The sequence below is a fragment of the Monodon monoceros genome, unplaced genomic scaffold, assembly GCF_005190385.1.
Source record: "Monodon monoceros isolate NGI ecotype Baffin Bay Population unplaced genomic scaffold, NGI_Narwhal_1 Super_Scaffold_3, whole genome shotgun sequence".
In the NCBI taxonomy this organism is placed as follows: domain Eukaryota; kingdom Metazoa; phylum Chordata; class Mammalia; order Artiodactyla; family Monodontidae; genus Monodon; species Monodon monoceros.
This window is the reverse complement of record NW_021703780.1, coordinates 100,451,700-100,466,479: the sequence shown is the minus strand read 5'-3', so window position 1 is coordinate 100,466,479 and position 14,780 is coordinate 100,451,700. Positions and strand designations below refer to the sequence as shown.

Sequence of the window (14,780 nt, the reverse complement as noted above, 5' to 3'; positions counted from 1 at the left end):
ACCTCGTTAGCTCCTTAAGGGTGCGGACAGGCCTTCCTCACACCTTATCTCCTAGGCCTCCTGGAATCCTGGCACCGCGGAGAGCTCTGGAGGCGTATGTGTGTGAGACTGACCAGGTTTCCTGCGAGGGTCCACGGCTGGGTCAGAGAGGCAGGATGAGATGGGCTGTGTGTGTGTGGTGGCGGAATGGTTTTCTCTGAGGGACTGGAGTTTTGGGGGGCTGGAATGTGTGATGTGAGTAGGGGAGGGGACTAGAGTGTGTTGGAGTGGAATGGGGTGGCTAGGGACAGGATGCAAGTAGGCTGAAGTGGGGAGGGCTGTCCTTCACCCGCCCCCGCGGCCCCCCCCCCCCCCCCCCCGTCCTCTTCCTCTGCACAGCAGGGGCTCTGCAGCCAGCCCGCTGTCAAATGCCCCCCACCCCCCGCCCCATTCCGTCGTCATCCTCCGCCCCGGGACCAGGTGCACCTGCAGTGCTAGGCAGCGCGCGTCACTGCTCTGCAGCGCGGCCCGCAGGTCCTCCACCAGCTCGCGCAGGCTGCTGTTTTCTTCCTCCAAGCGCGCCAGGCGTTCGCTGTCCGGGCCGCCGTCGGAGCCGGGCGTATGGGGCGCTCGGCGGCGGCGGCGCGGACGGCGCAGGCGGATCTGCGTCTCGATGTGCTCGCTGAGAGCGCCGCGGGGCAGACGGGGCCCGGCGCGGGTGCCAAAGTAGCCGCAGAGGCGCGCGTGGAACTGGCGGAAGGTGAGCTCAGGCGGCTCGGCGCGCAGTGCCAGGCGCGCCTCCTCCTCCGCATCCGCGTCCCCATCGGTGGCCACCCCAGCGATCACATCCCCAGAGTTCGTGTCTCTCGCGGCTGTATCCCCGGCAGCCTCCCAGGTGGCGGCAGCCTCCTCGGCGCGCAGCCCCAGCACCGCGCAGAGCGCGCGGAAGTCGGCGCGGGGCAGGCGGCCGGCGCCTCGGCAGTCCAGGTGGTGGAAGACTTCCTGTAGATACTGGTCCAGGCCCGTGGCCAGCACCACGATCTCGTTCTCCACGCCTCGGTCCAGCCCGTAGTGGTGCGCCAGGGCGCTCAGCAGCCATTGTGTGCGCCGCGCTGGTCGCTGGTACGGGTCGCCCGCCGCGCCTTCCACGCCGGTCCCCGTGCCCGGGCCGCTGGGCTCCATCGCCGCCAAGCGCCGCTCCTCGGGTCCCTCCGCCCCGCCACTTCCAGGGGCGGCCCCAGAGTTTCTTGAAAGGAGGGGCTTAGCGGTGGCGGTCTGGTTGGAGCGGCGCCGAGGGCCGTGTCGAGCAGCTGCGCAGGCCTGGCAGGGCGTTTGTGTTTTCCCCGGGTTGGCTGTGAGGGGGCTTGGTTAGGGGACCCAGGAGCCCCGAGACCCCCGCGGGGCCACCACTGCCTGGTCTCCCTCCTGATCTCGCTTCTCTCGGTGACCCCTGCACTCTTCTCCCCTCATCACTCCCGGGGCGTCCCTGGCATCCCCTCTTTTCCTCCCATTCCCGGGTCTGTCTGCTTTCAACTCCCCCGCTCTCCACCTAGCTGCGTTGTGCAGAGAGTGTGCCCCGAGACGGGGACAAGGGGTGGGCTCGGGATAGGAAGCTGGGGAGGGCTGGAGGGTGGCCCCCTGGTCCGGTGGCCCCCAGGTCTGTTCCGCGCCCACGCGTCACTCCACCCCTTCTCACCAGAAAACCTTTCAAGGGTAGCCCCGCAAGCTAGCTGGGGCCGTACTCCCGTAAGTACGGAGAAGCCCCCCTCCCCTTAAATTCAGCGACTGGGTTCCTAAACCCGCTTCTCACTCCACCAGGGCTGGTGCAAAGGGCCTCACGTGGTAACTAGAGCAGAGGAAAACCCAGCTCGGAGAAGTGAGGGGATGCGTTAGGGCCATCCCGCTGGATAGAAGCCGATCTGAGCCGGACCCTTGCTGTCTAAGCTCTGTGTGTGTTGAAGCGGGTGTGTGTGTGTGTGTGTGTGTGTGTGTGGGAAAGCCGTGGCCTTCCGTCTTCTCACCCGTTTGTGCCTGGGGAGTGGATTGGCCCTGTGACCGGAATTCCACCTCTGAGCTGGGGTTAGGCTACCAGGTAGCTGTTTGGCCAACATTTCCTCTGGTGCCTTAGAACACCGTTCTGGAAGAGGAAAGAAAAATCAGCCTCTCAGGTGAATGTAAGGCTGCTTTTCCTTTTTTTTTTTTTTGACAAGAGAGGTGTAGAGATGTCCTAACCTGATACCTGCACTGGGAACCCTCATCCAGCCTCGCAGGAGTAAGAGGCAGATTTCTTCAACTGCCTTTGGCTATACGATGGGCAGAATCTGGCCTGTGTACAGCTCTAGGAATTTAAATGTTAAATCCTGGAATTTGAAAAAGCACTAAAATTCTATCTCCTCTGCTGCAGTACCCCAGAATAAGCACTTTGTCCATCTGGCAAATTTCTAGTCATTCTTGAAGACTGTGCCCACCACACACCTCACCCAGGAAGGAGTTAGATGCTTCTCCCCAACCATTTTGGGTGTGCATTTAAAAAAAATTATTAAAGTGGTAGCAATTTGACAAAAAATTTTACATCAACTCCAATTCTTGGCTTCTGCCTTAGAAAAAACACATGTGTACAGGATGTTCATTGCATCGTTGTTTATAATAGTGAGAAACTGGAGACAACATTTTGCCCATTGGTACAGCAGCCGGGATGAATCACCACAAAAGGATGAGAGAAAAAAGCAACAATAACAATAAACCCACACGAAACGGTACTAAATATTTTCTGGGAGGACATGTGTATGTAAGCGCATAGAAAAAGATGGAGGGATTCACAAACAGATTCAGTCGTTATTTCCAGGGGTCGGAGGAGTTTGGCTTTCAGTGTAACATCTCTCTTTTTGACAAAGGAGATGTTTCTGTTTGTTTCTTTTTTCTTTTTCTTTTGGGGGGGGGAAGACATACTTTATTTGCCATTTACAGACCACAAAGTTCACCCGTTTAAAGTATATTAATAAGCGGTTTCTGGTATATTTATAGAACATATAACCAGCATCACAATTTCATTTTTAGAACATTCTCATCACTCACCACCCCCCCCCGAAAGAACCCTTGTACTAGGTAGCCCACCCGCTGCTCCAGTTTCCTACCTCCACTCCCAACTCCCAGCCCTAGGAAGCCACTATTCTCTGTTTCTATGGATTTGACTATTCTGGACATTGTGTATCAAACAGAATTACACAATATGTAACCTTTTGTGACTGGCTCCTTTTTGAGAACGTTTTCCAGCTTCAACCAGGTTGTAGCTGGCATGCGGTTCGTTCCTTTTTATTGTTGAGTAATATTCCATTGTATGGATGGACCACCTTTTGTTTATCCGTTCATCTGTCGATGGACGCTTGGATTGTTTCCGCTTTTTGGCTGTTATGAGTAATGCTGCTGTAAACATCCCTGTAGAAATCTTTGTGTGTTCATACATTTTCACTTTTCTTGAGTATATACCTAGGGGTGAGGTTGCTGGGTTGTGTGGTAGTTTTCTGTTTGACTTTTGAGGGCCTGCCAGGCCATTTTCCAAAGTGGATGCACCATTTTCATTCCTACCAGCAGTGTAATTCATGTATTTCTCAATGGGTAAAGGAATACAGATGTTCTCAGTCCTGGACTCCTTCCCTTCCTCCCCTCCAACACCTCCATCTCAGTTCGCGGGGCCTCCAGCCTCCCTTGGCAAATCCCTACCGTCGTGGGTTCTTCTGTCACTTTCACGCCCACATCCGGTCTGTCAGGCCGTGCACCTTTAGAGCTCACCCCCAATCTGATCCCCTCTTCCCGCGCCACTGCTACCCTGCACCAAACCCCCAGCATCTCTCACCTGTATCACTGCAACAGCCTCCTCCCAAGAAGTGCCCTTGAATTCCTACTTCTGTCCTCCACAGCCAGAGGACGCCCTCCTTCGCTCAGCACCCACTGTTATCTCCCTCTCTCAGGGACTAAAGGCCCAGTGCAGTGTGCGCCCGTGTCCCCCGTAACCTCCCTCAATGCCTCCCTCACTGACCTCCTTGCCGTTCTTCTAACTCACCTCAGGGCCTTTGCATCTGCTTCCCCAGATGTTTACAGCCCGCCCCCTCACCTCCAAGTCCCTTGCTCCAGCGTCAGCCCCTCAGTGAGGCCTTCGGTGACGTTGCAAGCCCTTTGCGCCCCTAACAGACTCTCTTGCCTGGTGCGTCTGTCTGTCTCCCTGTAACGCGCTATCAGCCGTGAGGGGAGGGACGCTTGCCTGTCTGTCCGCCGGGCTTGGTGTCGGGCACACTAAGAGCAGAGCTCCAGCTCCCTTCTGAGCTGCCTGCCCGCAGCTGCTGCCGGGCACAGTGTGGCATGAGGCTCTCCATACGATTTCATTGCCTACAGGTGAGACGTACTTTTTAACTTGTATTTTAAGAAACAGCATTGTACCACATTGCCACTTATTTGCAGGCCTGCCACGAGGGCTGAGCTTCACAAGGCCAGAGACCTGGTACCCCCATGCCCAGCACAGGGCCTGGCATTAAGTAGGCACTAATTATGTCACTTTATAGATGTGGACACACTGCATCAGAAGGAAAACTACATGTAGCTGGCATCCCTGGGATTCAAGCATCCTTGCGCCCAGAGATGCTGGAGTCAGTGAGACTCCAGATGTTAGGTTGATTGGACTCCCAGCTGGACCGTAGAAACTTCTAGGCCGGGAGTCCCACTGCCGGGGACGTTGCTGTCTGCACTTAGAACAGGACTCTGGGGACTTCCCTGGTGGTCCAGTGGCTAAGACTCTGCCCTCCCAGTGCAGGGGTCCCAGGTCCAATCCCTGGTCAGGGAACTAGAGCCCGCATGCCTGCCGCAACTGAAGATCCCACATACGCCAACGAAGATCCCGCGTGCCGCAGCTAAGACCCAGTGCAGCCAAATTAAAAAGAAAAAGAAAAAAAAAACAAAAACGGGATGCTGGAACTTGACTCTGGACTTTTTTTTTCCCCACATCTTTATGGGAGTATAAATGCTTTACAGTGTTGTGTTAGGTTCTCCTGTACAGCAAAGTGAAGCAGCGTGTATATACGTATATCCCCATATCCCCTCCCTCTTGTGGCTCTGTAGAGGAATCTGATTCAATTTCATGTTGATGCTGAGAGCTGGTGACCCAGGGGAGACTACCCCCGTTGCTGCAGCTGGCGATGGCTTTTGCGGAAGGAATCCTTTGAACAGGAACTTTTCTGGGCCAGTCAGTATTGAAAAGAAAGACTTTAAATGTCTTGACGTGGAGCCATCGCCTGGCCTCTGCCCCCCGCAGCTCCTTGGGGGCAGGGGAGTCCGGGTTGATAATGGGGCGCTGTCAGGCCTGTCTGTCTGCGGGCAGTGTTACCAGGCGCCTCTGAAATCATCCCGGTTGGACCCACAAGGTTTTTGTTTAAGGCTCAAAGTGAGCAAACTCAGAGGTCTCCTGCGCTTTTGTGTGAGCTGGGGGATGGGTGTGTGTCTGCGTCGGGGAGAGCGGAGAGAAGTGATTTTTCTGAAGTCAGCTCAGTATTGTTTGAGCCATTCCAAATAGTATATTGTTCACAGTGTCTACAAACAGCCCAGCAAAGTGCTAAAGAGCAAAAAAAACCATCCCCCCTTGTGCCAACAAGAGAAGAACACAGGGTTCTTTTGATGTATTTGTTTTCAGATGTTTTCCATGCATTTAAGCATGAAAGAACTTTTGGGGGTGGTGAAAACATTCTATATCTTCATGGGGGGTGGTAGTTTCATGACTGTATACACCTGTCAGAGCACTTACAAGGGTGAATTTTACAGGATGTCAGTTGCACCTCCTTCAATGTGACATAAAGAAACAAGTTGAAATGCTGCTGATGGGATCTGTCTCTGCACATCACCCATCTTCCTAAATGGCTCCGCCATCATTACCATTCCTGGGTAACGTTATTCTCAAAGGCTGGTCCACACTCCCTCTTAGGACTGACCCGGAAGGAGCTTTGTCGTCCCAATAGGTGCACATAGAGGTGGTTTGCAGTTTTTCTCCATTCCAACAACACTGTGAACGGTTGGCTCTATTTCCTGGGTGCTTTACTGCAGGGCCAAGGAGTGTGGACATTTTATAAGCTCTTGATGTTGTCAAACTGTTTTTCAGAAAGCTTGTGTCATTCTGTACAGTCCCCTGGAGTGTCTGGCATTCTCCGAGAGCCATCGGTTTTAGTGTCAAAGCTTTTACATTTTTAGGAGTCTTGGTTAGTGGATTTGCTTAGTGTTCAGATGCCAAGTTTGACTTCTCTCTATTCAAAATGGGCCTGAGTTAGGCAAAGATTTCTTAGATACAACACCAAACACATGGTCCAAAAAAAGAAAAAAAATCAGTACATTGGATCTCATCAAAATTCAGAACTTTTGCACTTCAAAGCGCAGTGATAAAGACGCCATTAAGAAATGACGGGACAAGCAGGCAACTGGGAGAAAATCTTGACAAAACACATGCCCAGTAGGGGCCTTGTATTCAGAATTGACAAAGAACTCCAACAGCTCAATAAGAAGAAGACAAACAACCCAATCGAAAAATGGGTGAAAGACAGGGACAGACATTCCCCAGAAGAATATATATGGTTGGCCAATAAGCACGAGAAAGGATCCCAGTACCGTTAGGTATTAGGGAAATACAAAGCAGAACCTCAGTGAGAGACTATTTCACCTTCACAAGAATGGCGATAATAACTGACGGACAATAAATGTTTTTGAGGATGTAGAGAAATAGGAACCCTCACACGTTGCTGGTGGGAATGTGAAATGGTGCAGCCACGTTGGAGAACAGTTTGTCAGTAAATGATAAACATAAAGCCTGATCCATACATGTAGCATACTACGTGACCCAGCTCTCCCACTGCCAGATGCCTCTACTCAAGAGAAATGAAAACATCTGTCCACACAGAGACCCTCACGTGAATGTCCTTAGCAGCGTCTTCATAAATGTCTACATGTCCAACCTTAATGTCCACGAACTGATGGCTGGATAGACAAAATGGATTTATGGCTCCATTTATAGGAAATGTTCAGAAAAAGGCACCTTTTTAGAGACAGAAAGTAGATTAATGGTTGTCTAGAGCTTGGGGTGGGAACAGAGATTAATTTTAATTAATTATAGTACTTTTGCGTGAAACTTGTGCACGAAGGATCTTATTAGGGAGATGAAAATGTTCTAAAACTTATTTATGGTGATGATTTCACCTTGGTGAAGTTACTAAAAATCATTGAATTATACACTTGAAATGGGTGCACCGTATGATATGAAATACACCTCAGTAAAGTTGTTATAAGGTGGCGGGGGTGCTTTGCTTAGGAGAGGGATGGCAAGAAGAAGATGGGTGTATGCTTCCAGCTGCCAGAGTCTTGCAATCACTTCAGAAGCTCTCTGGGTGCCGTGGGAGCTTTGGCGCTCCACTGCCCTGGAGGAAGAAGGAGCAGGGACAGATCGCCCTCAGATGGCTGCGCTCCACGGGGTGCCCCTTTGCAATGTGACTTTGCCCTTCCTCCTGTCCTATTCTGACTTTGCCAGCCCTGAAGCCGTCTTCGCTGAGGGGAGGTTGTAGACCTGCCCCTCGTGCCTGAGTCTCAGGTGGCACACCTTTGCCTTCATTCCATCCCATGATGCCCCGGCTCTTGACCTGGACACTACCTCCCTCAGGGAAGTGGTTCCAGATCTTGGCTGTGCAATGGGATCTTCGTGGAGGTGACTTTAACAAACAAGCGTTCTGTTCCAGTTATTTATTATTGCACAACGAATCATCCCCAAATTTACTGGGTTAGGACAGCAGTAACTTACTTTGCTGATAAATCTGCAATTTGCAGAGGGCTTGATGGGGACAGCTGGTTTCTGCTACACATGGTGTCAGCCAGGTGACTCAAAGGCTGGGGGCTGCAATCACCCGAGGTGTGGCTCTCACATTTTGGGCAGTGAGGCCGGCAGTTGGCCGGGAACCCTGTCGGCTGTTGGCCAGAGCATCTACACGTGGCCTTTCCATGAGGCTGCTTGGGCCTCCTCACAACATGGTGCTGGGTTCCTAGAGTGAGCGCCCCAAAGAACAAGGCAGAAGCACATGGAATTCGTATGACCTGGCTTCAGATGTCACCGAGTGTCACTTCCACCCTACTCTGTTGGCTGAGGTGGTCCAAAAGTTCTGTCTGGGTTCAAGGGGGAGGGGACTAGACCCACCACGGGATGTGAAGAGTGTTGACATCACACTGTAAGAAGAGAGGGTGGGAGGGAATCTATTGAGGTGTTTGGAAAATACAATCCGTCACCGGTTCCTAAGCCCCACCTCTGGAGAATCAATTCCACAGGTCTGGAGTGAAGCCTCAGGATTGAAGATTTGGCATGATCCTGGGTGATTCTCATGCACATCCAGGACCAAGGCTCTTTGGTCTAAGACCTCTCAAGCCTGAGTTCAGGGCCGCCCCACAGGAGATGCTGGGGAGGTTGGCTGCTGCCCTTGGTAACAGGGTGATCGAGGACCCTTTGGAGCAAAACCAGCCTCAGGCAGCAGGTGGCACCTGACGGGCAGGAGGCCTGCTGTCTGTCCCAGGGAGGGTGGTGTCACTGACCGGCTCTTGTTAATGGGGCCTTTTGGGAGCTGGTGTATCCTAATAGCCTTTTCCCCTTGCAACCCTGGGTGTGTCTTTTTAGTACTTCCTTGCTTATGGACGGTAGTCTGCAGGCTGTTGGACAGGGTGTCATGGCACTCAAACTTGAGTCCTTCTCCCCAGGGGACCTCACTGCCATTTGGAGACTTCCCCTCACAGCTGTTCTTAAGGTTCAGTTTTTTAGACTGATCGAACCTGAGGAATGTCGGAGGGCCCCCGTCAGTGGGAAGTATTCTGGAATACTGGACTACTGTCCCCAGCCCCTGGGGACGGCCTAGGGAGGTGGGCACTGGGAGGGAGGGTGCTTGCGTCCACAGTTTTGCTCTTTGGCCACGGGTAGGTTGTGTCTCATCTCAGAGCCTCAGTTCCTGCGACAGCGAAGTGTGTGTGGAGATTCCGCACCCATTCGCTTGAACAAACTACTGCCCGGGGGCTTGGTACCGGGGCCCCCGTGCGCCACTCCAGCCTCATCATCCCTTCCCTGAACTTGCCACACGTTTTCACTCTGCTTGGCCTTTGCATATGCTGTGTCCTCTGCCTGGAATGCCTCCCCTTGCTTTCCTCGCCCGGCAGACCCCACAGTTTGGCTTTTGTCACCTCTTCCGTGAAGCCTGCCCCAACCCCTCCGGGCAGTCGCTTCTGCGATATGTCCCTCCGCCGCAGCCCCTTTGGTGGTCTGTGGTCTTCTACATCGGGAGCAGCAGCTAGGGGTCTCTCATCTGGGGGTGGGGGGCAGGGTGTCCGTCAGATAGTCTGGCTTTCAATCCAGTGCTGCCGTATACCTGTGTGACCTCAGGCAAATCGCTTCACCTCTCTAAGCCTCGGTTTCCTCATCGCTGAGTTTGGGGCTCATGATGACTGAAAAGAATTCTCATGATGTTTGAAGGACATCAGTGACAGAAGCAGAGAGTCTGTGCCAGAGAGGATGGGGGGGTGGGGTGGGGTCGGGTCATCTGAGTTTGCAGAGCCCGGTGCTTCCTTTGCCTTCATCAAAGAACGGTAGGGGGCCGCTGATGGAGCTGTAGTGGGGAGCTGGCAATGCCTCTCCCCTGTACTGCAGGTAAGGCTCAGGCGCATAATAGGTGCTCACGTTCAGAGCAGGAATTCCTGAAAGACTGAATGGGGGCTTCCCTGGCGGTCCAGTGGTTAAGATTTCGCCTTCCAATGCAGGGGGTGTGGGTTCGATCCCTGGTCGGGGAGCTATGCTGGCACATGCCTCACGGCCAAAAAAACCACAAAAAACCAAAACATAAAAAGCAATATTGTAAAACATTCAATAAAGACTTAAAAAATGGTCCGCATCCAAAAAAAAAAAAGGACTGAGTGGATAAGCGAATAACTGAAGGCATAAAGGCAGCTGGTTCTGCATTTGTATACAACTCTCTGCTGGACCTTGTCTGGGCGCCTGGCCTGGGACCAGCGACTGAGGCGGGGAGCCCCGCCCCCAGGAGAGGAGCCCCGCCCCGGGGCTGTGGCCACGCGCGTCTCCTAGCAACCGCCAAACATAGCGGCGAGGCGGCTCCTGCGGGCCTCCCTGCCCGGGTGGACGCACCAGGTCCTCTGAGCCTCCTCGGTGAGGAGGCTGTGCAGCTGCTGTGCGAGCTGACCGACGCCGTCGTCTGAGCCCACGCGGCTGCCCAGCGCGTCCGCTCACAGGTGCCGCAGGTACCCCCCATCCGCCCCGGCCCCCGCTCCGGCTGCGCAGCCCCTTCTTAGCGTTTGCTGGCGTGCGGCGTCCATGGAGGGCGCTTGTGCCCGGAGCCCAGTACTCAGTGCTCGGTCGGGTCTTGCCTCGGGGTCCTCGCCCTCCTTGGCCTCAGCAGGCTCTTGCGCGTGCTGCCCCCAAACCAAGGTCATATTGTGCTTTGGCACAGGTAACCCGAGGCCCTCACCCCCCACCCCTCCCTGTGGTTCTTGGGGAATTGCACTCACCTGGAGCAGGCATTCCAGACGTGCTGAATGATTAACTTTGATCGTGAAAGGAGGAACAGCTGGGGCCGGGAGGATGGGACTCAATTTGGAGACACTGGCTTTGCTGATTATCACGATTACCGACGGCACCATTCTCTGAGGTTCATCTAATCTCTGTTGAGTGTCCGCTGCGTGCCAGGCAGTGTCTGAGGCCTTGGCTGGTCAGCCCGGAACAGGACAAGGCACGGGGCGAGGAGGGGGCAGGCAGGGCTTCCCTCCTGGGAGCAGTGGTGGTGACGGCCGTGCCTTTATTTCCTTGCAGCCGGGAGTGCCGGCCACGGGGGCCGCCCTGCCGCATGTGGCTGCCGGCCTGTGAGTGGGAGGACGAGGACCAGGCGAGCATGGGGGCCGTGTCCTCCATGGGCAGCTTTTACCAGTCCGTGAGCGAGTGTGAAGTGGAGGAGAACCTGAAGGTTAGGGCCTGGGCCCAGGAGTCGGCCACCGGCCACCAGTGCAGCGGCGAGTCCTCAGAAGGGCCTGCCAGCACCTTCGACTCGGACGTGCCCCACGTCGTCCCCTGCAAGTTCATCATCTCTCTGGCCTTCCCAGTGACCGCGGGTAAGTGTGACGGCAGAGAGGGAGTGTACCAGTGACCTTCTCCCAGGAGTGTAGGGCGCCTGTGCTCACTCTGCTGGCTCCCTGAGTGGGGTGGCCGTGACAGGAGCAGAGGTCCGGAAAGGAACTGCCACTCTACGGCCCACTGTGGTCCAGGCAAGGAACAGTTTATGGGCTTCACAGACTCAGTCCTCTCAAAACCCCAAGAAGCAGGTGTTGTTATTTCTGCTTTTTGAAAATAAAGAAGTGACGGAGAGGTTAAGGCATTTTTTCCCCCCATAAGCTGGTTGTGCATCATCTAATTCCTTGTTTAAATACAGACTCAGATTATTGGATCAAAATCTCTGAGTGCAAAGGCAATCAGCTACTGCCCAAAAGCGCTGTGTAACAAATACAAACAACTCCCCATTTCATTGGCTTCAAACAGAAATCCCTGTCCTGGGTGAGCAGGCCAGCTGATCTAGGCTGGGCTTCCTGCAGTAGCTCTGCCCTGCTTCTGTCTCTGTCATCCTCCTCTCGGATGTGTGGGCAACCCAGACGCATTCCTGTCATGGAAAGGCAGGGCACAAAAGAGGGCAAGCCCAGTCACCCCAGCACTCTTCAGGTCTTTGGACACCTCCCACCTGCAGGCATTTTATTGACCAAAGCAAGGCACATGGTTGAACCCCAAGATTAAGGGCAGAGAAAAGTACTCCACTTTTTTTAAGGTGGACTATCTTTTTTTTATATCAGCTTTTTAATTGAAATATAGTTAATTTACAATGTTGTCTTAGTTTCAAGTGTACAGCAAAGTGATTCAGTCATATATGTTCTTTTTCAGATTCTTTTCCATTGTAGGTTATTACAAGATATGCAGTATAGCTCCCTGTGCTATACAGTAGGTCTTTGTTGTTTATCTGTTTTATATATAGTGGTGTGTATATGTTAATCCCAACCTCCTAATTTATCTCCCCTCCCCTACTGTCCCTTTTGGTAACCATTAAGTTTGTTTTCTATGTCTGTGAGTCTATTTCCGTTTTGTAAATAAGTTCATTTGTTTCCTTTTTTTAGGTTCTGCATCTAAGTGATATATAATATTTGTTTTTGTCTGACTGACTTCACTTAGTTTGATAATCTCTAGGTCCATCCATGTTTCTGCAAATGGCATGATGTCATTCTTTTCATGGCTGAGTAATATTCCATTGTGTATATGTACCACATCTTCTTTATCCATTCTTCTGTCGATGGACATTTAGGTTGCTTCCATGTCCTGGCTATTGTAAACAGTGCTGCAGTGAACATTGTGGTACATGTATCTTTTTGAATTACAGTTTTCTGAAGATCTACGCCCAGTAGTGGGATTGCTGGGTCATATGGTAGTTCTATTTTTAGTTGTTTAATGAACCTCCATACCGTTCTCCACAGTGGCTGCACCAATTTACATTCCCACCAACAGTGTAGGAGGGTTCCTTTTTCTCCACACCCTCTCCAGCATTTACTGTTTGTGGACTTTTAATGATGGCCATTCTGACTGGTGTGAGGCGAGGCCTCATTGTAGTTCCGATTTTTCATTTCTCTAATAATGAGTGACATTGAGCAACTTTTCCTGTGCTTGTTGGCCAACTATATGTCTTCTTGGAGAAATGTCTACTTATGTCTTCTGCCCATTTTTTCATTGCGTTGTTTGTTTTTTTGATATTGAGCTGCATGAGCTGTTTGTAAATTTTGGAAATGAATCCCTTGTTGGTAGCATCATTTGAAAATATTTGCTCTCAGACCTTAGGTTATCTTTTGATTTTGTTTATGGTTTCATTTGCTGTGTGAAAGCTTTTAAGTTGAATTAGGTCCCATTTGCTTATATTTCCGTCACTGTAGAAGACGGATCCAAAAACATATTGCTGCAATTTATGTCAAAGAGTGTTCTGCCTATGTTTTCCTCTAGGAGTTTTATAGTATCCTGTCTTACGTGTAGCTCTTTAATCCACTTTGAGTTTGTTTTTGTGTATGGTGTTAGAGAATGTTCTAATTTCATTCTTTTACATGTAGCTGTCCAGTTTTTCCAGCACCACTTACCACTTATTGAAGAGACTGTCTTATCTCCAATGTATATTCTTGTTCTCGTTCTGTGAAAAATGGCTTTGACGGTTTGATAGGGATTGTGTTGCATCTGTGGATTGCCTTAGATATTATGGTCATTTTAACACTATTGACTCTTCCAATCCAAGAACATGTGGTGTATCTTTCCATATGTTTGTGTCGTCTTTGATTTCTTTCATCAGTGTCTTATAGTTTTTGGAGTACAGGTCTTTTGCCTTCTTAGGTAGGTGTATTCCTAGATATATCAAGAAGTACTCCATTTTTTGAGATGACTTTTTTTGTTGTTCTGCCTGAAATATCTCCCCACGATGATTAGTTTCAACTTCTCCTTGTAGTTCTGTTGATGGTTGCTTCAGATATTTTGGAGGTTATTTGGTTAGGTGTATACCATGTTTTAGAATTGACCTATCTTCTTGGTGAATTGAATTTTCGGTCATTGTGTGTGACCTCCTCTATCCATAACAGTGCTTTTTATCTTCGGTCGGTTGATATCAAGCAAAAGAACCTGGAAAAAGACATCTGCAAATACCACCCAAAAGAAAATTGGTGCTTATTTGATTACCTTTAATCCTCACGTCTCTTGCAGCATCTCCTAGATTTGTTTTTCTTAGTTGGGCACTTATTCCAAAGGCGTTTACAAAATAGATTGCTGTGCAGCTCAACTTATGAGACCTTGCCTGAGAGTATTTTTATGGCGCCAGTACCTTCGAAGGATCTGTCTTTGGCTGGATATAAAATTCTAGCTTCAATGTTTTTTCCTTCAATACCTAAATAGTTATGAATTTATTTATGAATGTTTATGTAAGTTGTTTACTTAAGAGAAATGAGGTCCTATGTATCCTGTTCTACAACTTGCTCTTTAAAAATTTGATGGCACCTCTTAGATATCTTACAGGATATGAGCAGACCTGGTTTTACTTTGTTGTCGTTTGTTTTAAACACCTATGTAGTATTCCATCGTATGTGTCTAATTTATCCTATCCTGTATTGGTGGGGATTTTTTGTTTTTTTTTTTAACCTGCCTCTTACTGTCGAGACTAGGGGCAGGCAGGTAAGTGCCTACAGTAAAAAAATTTAAGGAGATGCTCACCTCGGAGTCACGTGCTATAATTCCGCACACTGGCTTCCAGCCCTGGGGCTGCTCCTCTGGTGGCTGCGAGGACCGGAAATACATCTTAACTCCAAGCGGGTGGCAGTGGGGAGTCTGCACACGGCACCTCCCACAGCCTTGGGCTCTTCTTCATTCCGGGGAATCGTGGAGATGGCTCTGCTTTCCCAAGTGAGGTTAGAACAAGTCTCATTACATCTGTATCTTCTAGGTCACAAAGGAAAATGTTCAAGTTTGGTTGAAAAATACAGGAGACACCCTAAAATGGACAAGCCTATTGCAAAGGTTCGCCATTACTACCACATCGAGTACTTCCTCCTGCCTGATGTTGGGGAGCCTAAAAAGGTCGATGTGGTGGTGTTTCCAGCCTTGGCCAAAGTGTTCCTGGATTCAGGAATAAAGGTGAATGTGTGTGTGTGTGTGTGTGTGTGTGTGTGTGTGTGTGTGTGTGTGT

The 14,780-nt window shown here is 50.9% G+C and overlaps 2 protein-coding genes across 5 annotated transcripts in view; one reads left to right on the top strand and one right to left on the bottom strand.

Annotated features, from left to right (window-relative positions):
- The window catches only part of EFCC1 (EF-hand and coiled-coil domain containing 1), a 32,983-nt gene extending 31,822 nt beyond the window's left edge, over window positions 1-1,161 (bottom strand). Inside the window, exon 1 of the mRNA XM_029244276.1 lies at window positions 466-1,161. Coding sequence (XP_029100109.1) covers window positions 466-1,161 — 696 coding nt within the window. The remainder of the gene's footprint in view (window positions 1-465) is intronic.
- A 9,074-nt stretch (window positions 1,162-10,235) lies between these two features.
- Window positions 10,236-14,780, top strand: part of KIAA1257 (KIAA1257 ortholog) — a 61,817-nt gene continuing 57,272 nt past the window's right edge. For all 4 annotated transcript variants that reach the window (XM_029242614.1, XM_029242613.1, XM_029242616.1 and 1 more), the window contains exons 1-3: window positions 10,236-10,272; window positions 10,850-11,145; window positions 14,538-14,728. In XM_029242614.1, coding sequence (XP_029098447.1) covers window positions 10,884-11,145; window positions 14,538-14,728 — 453 coding nt within the window. In that variant the 5' untranslated portion in view covers window positions 10,236-10,272; window positions 10,850-10,883. The remainder of the gene's footprint in view (window positions 10,273-10,849; window positions 11,146-14,537; window positions 14,729-14,780) is intronic.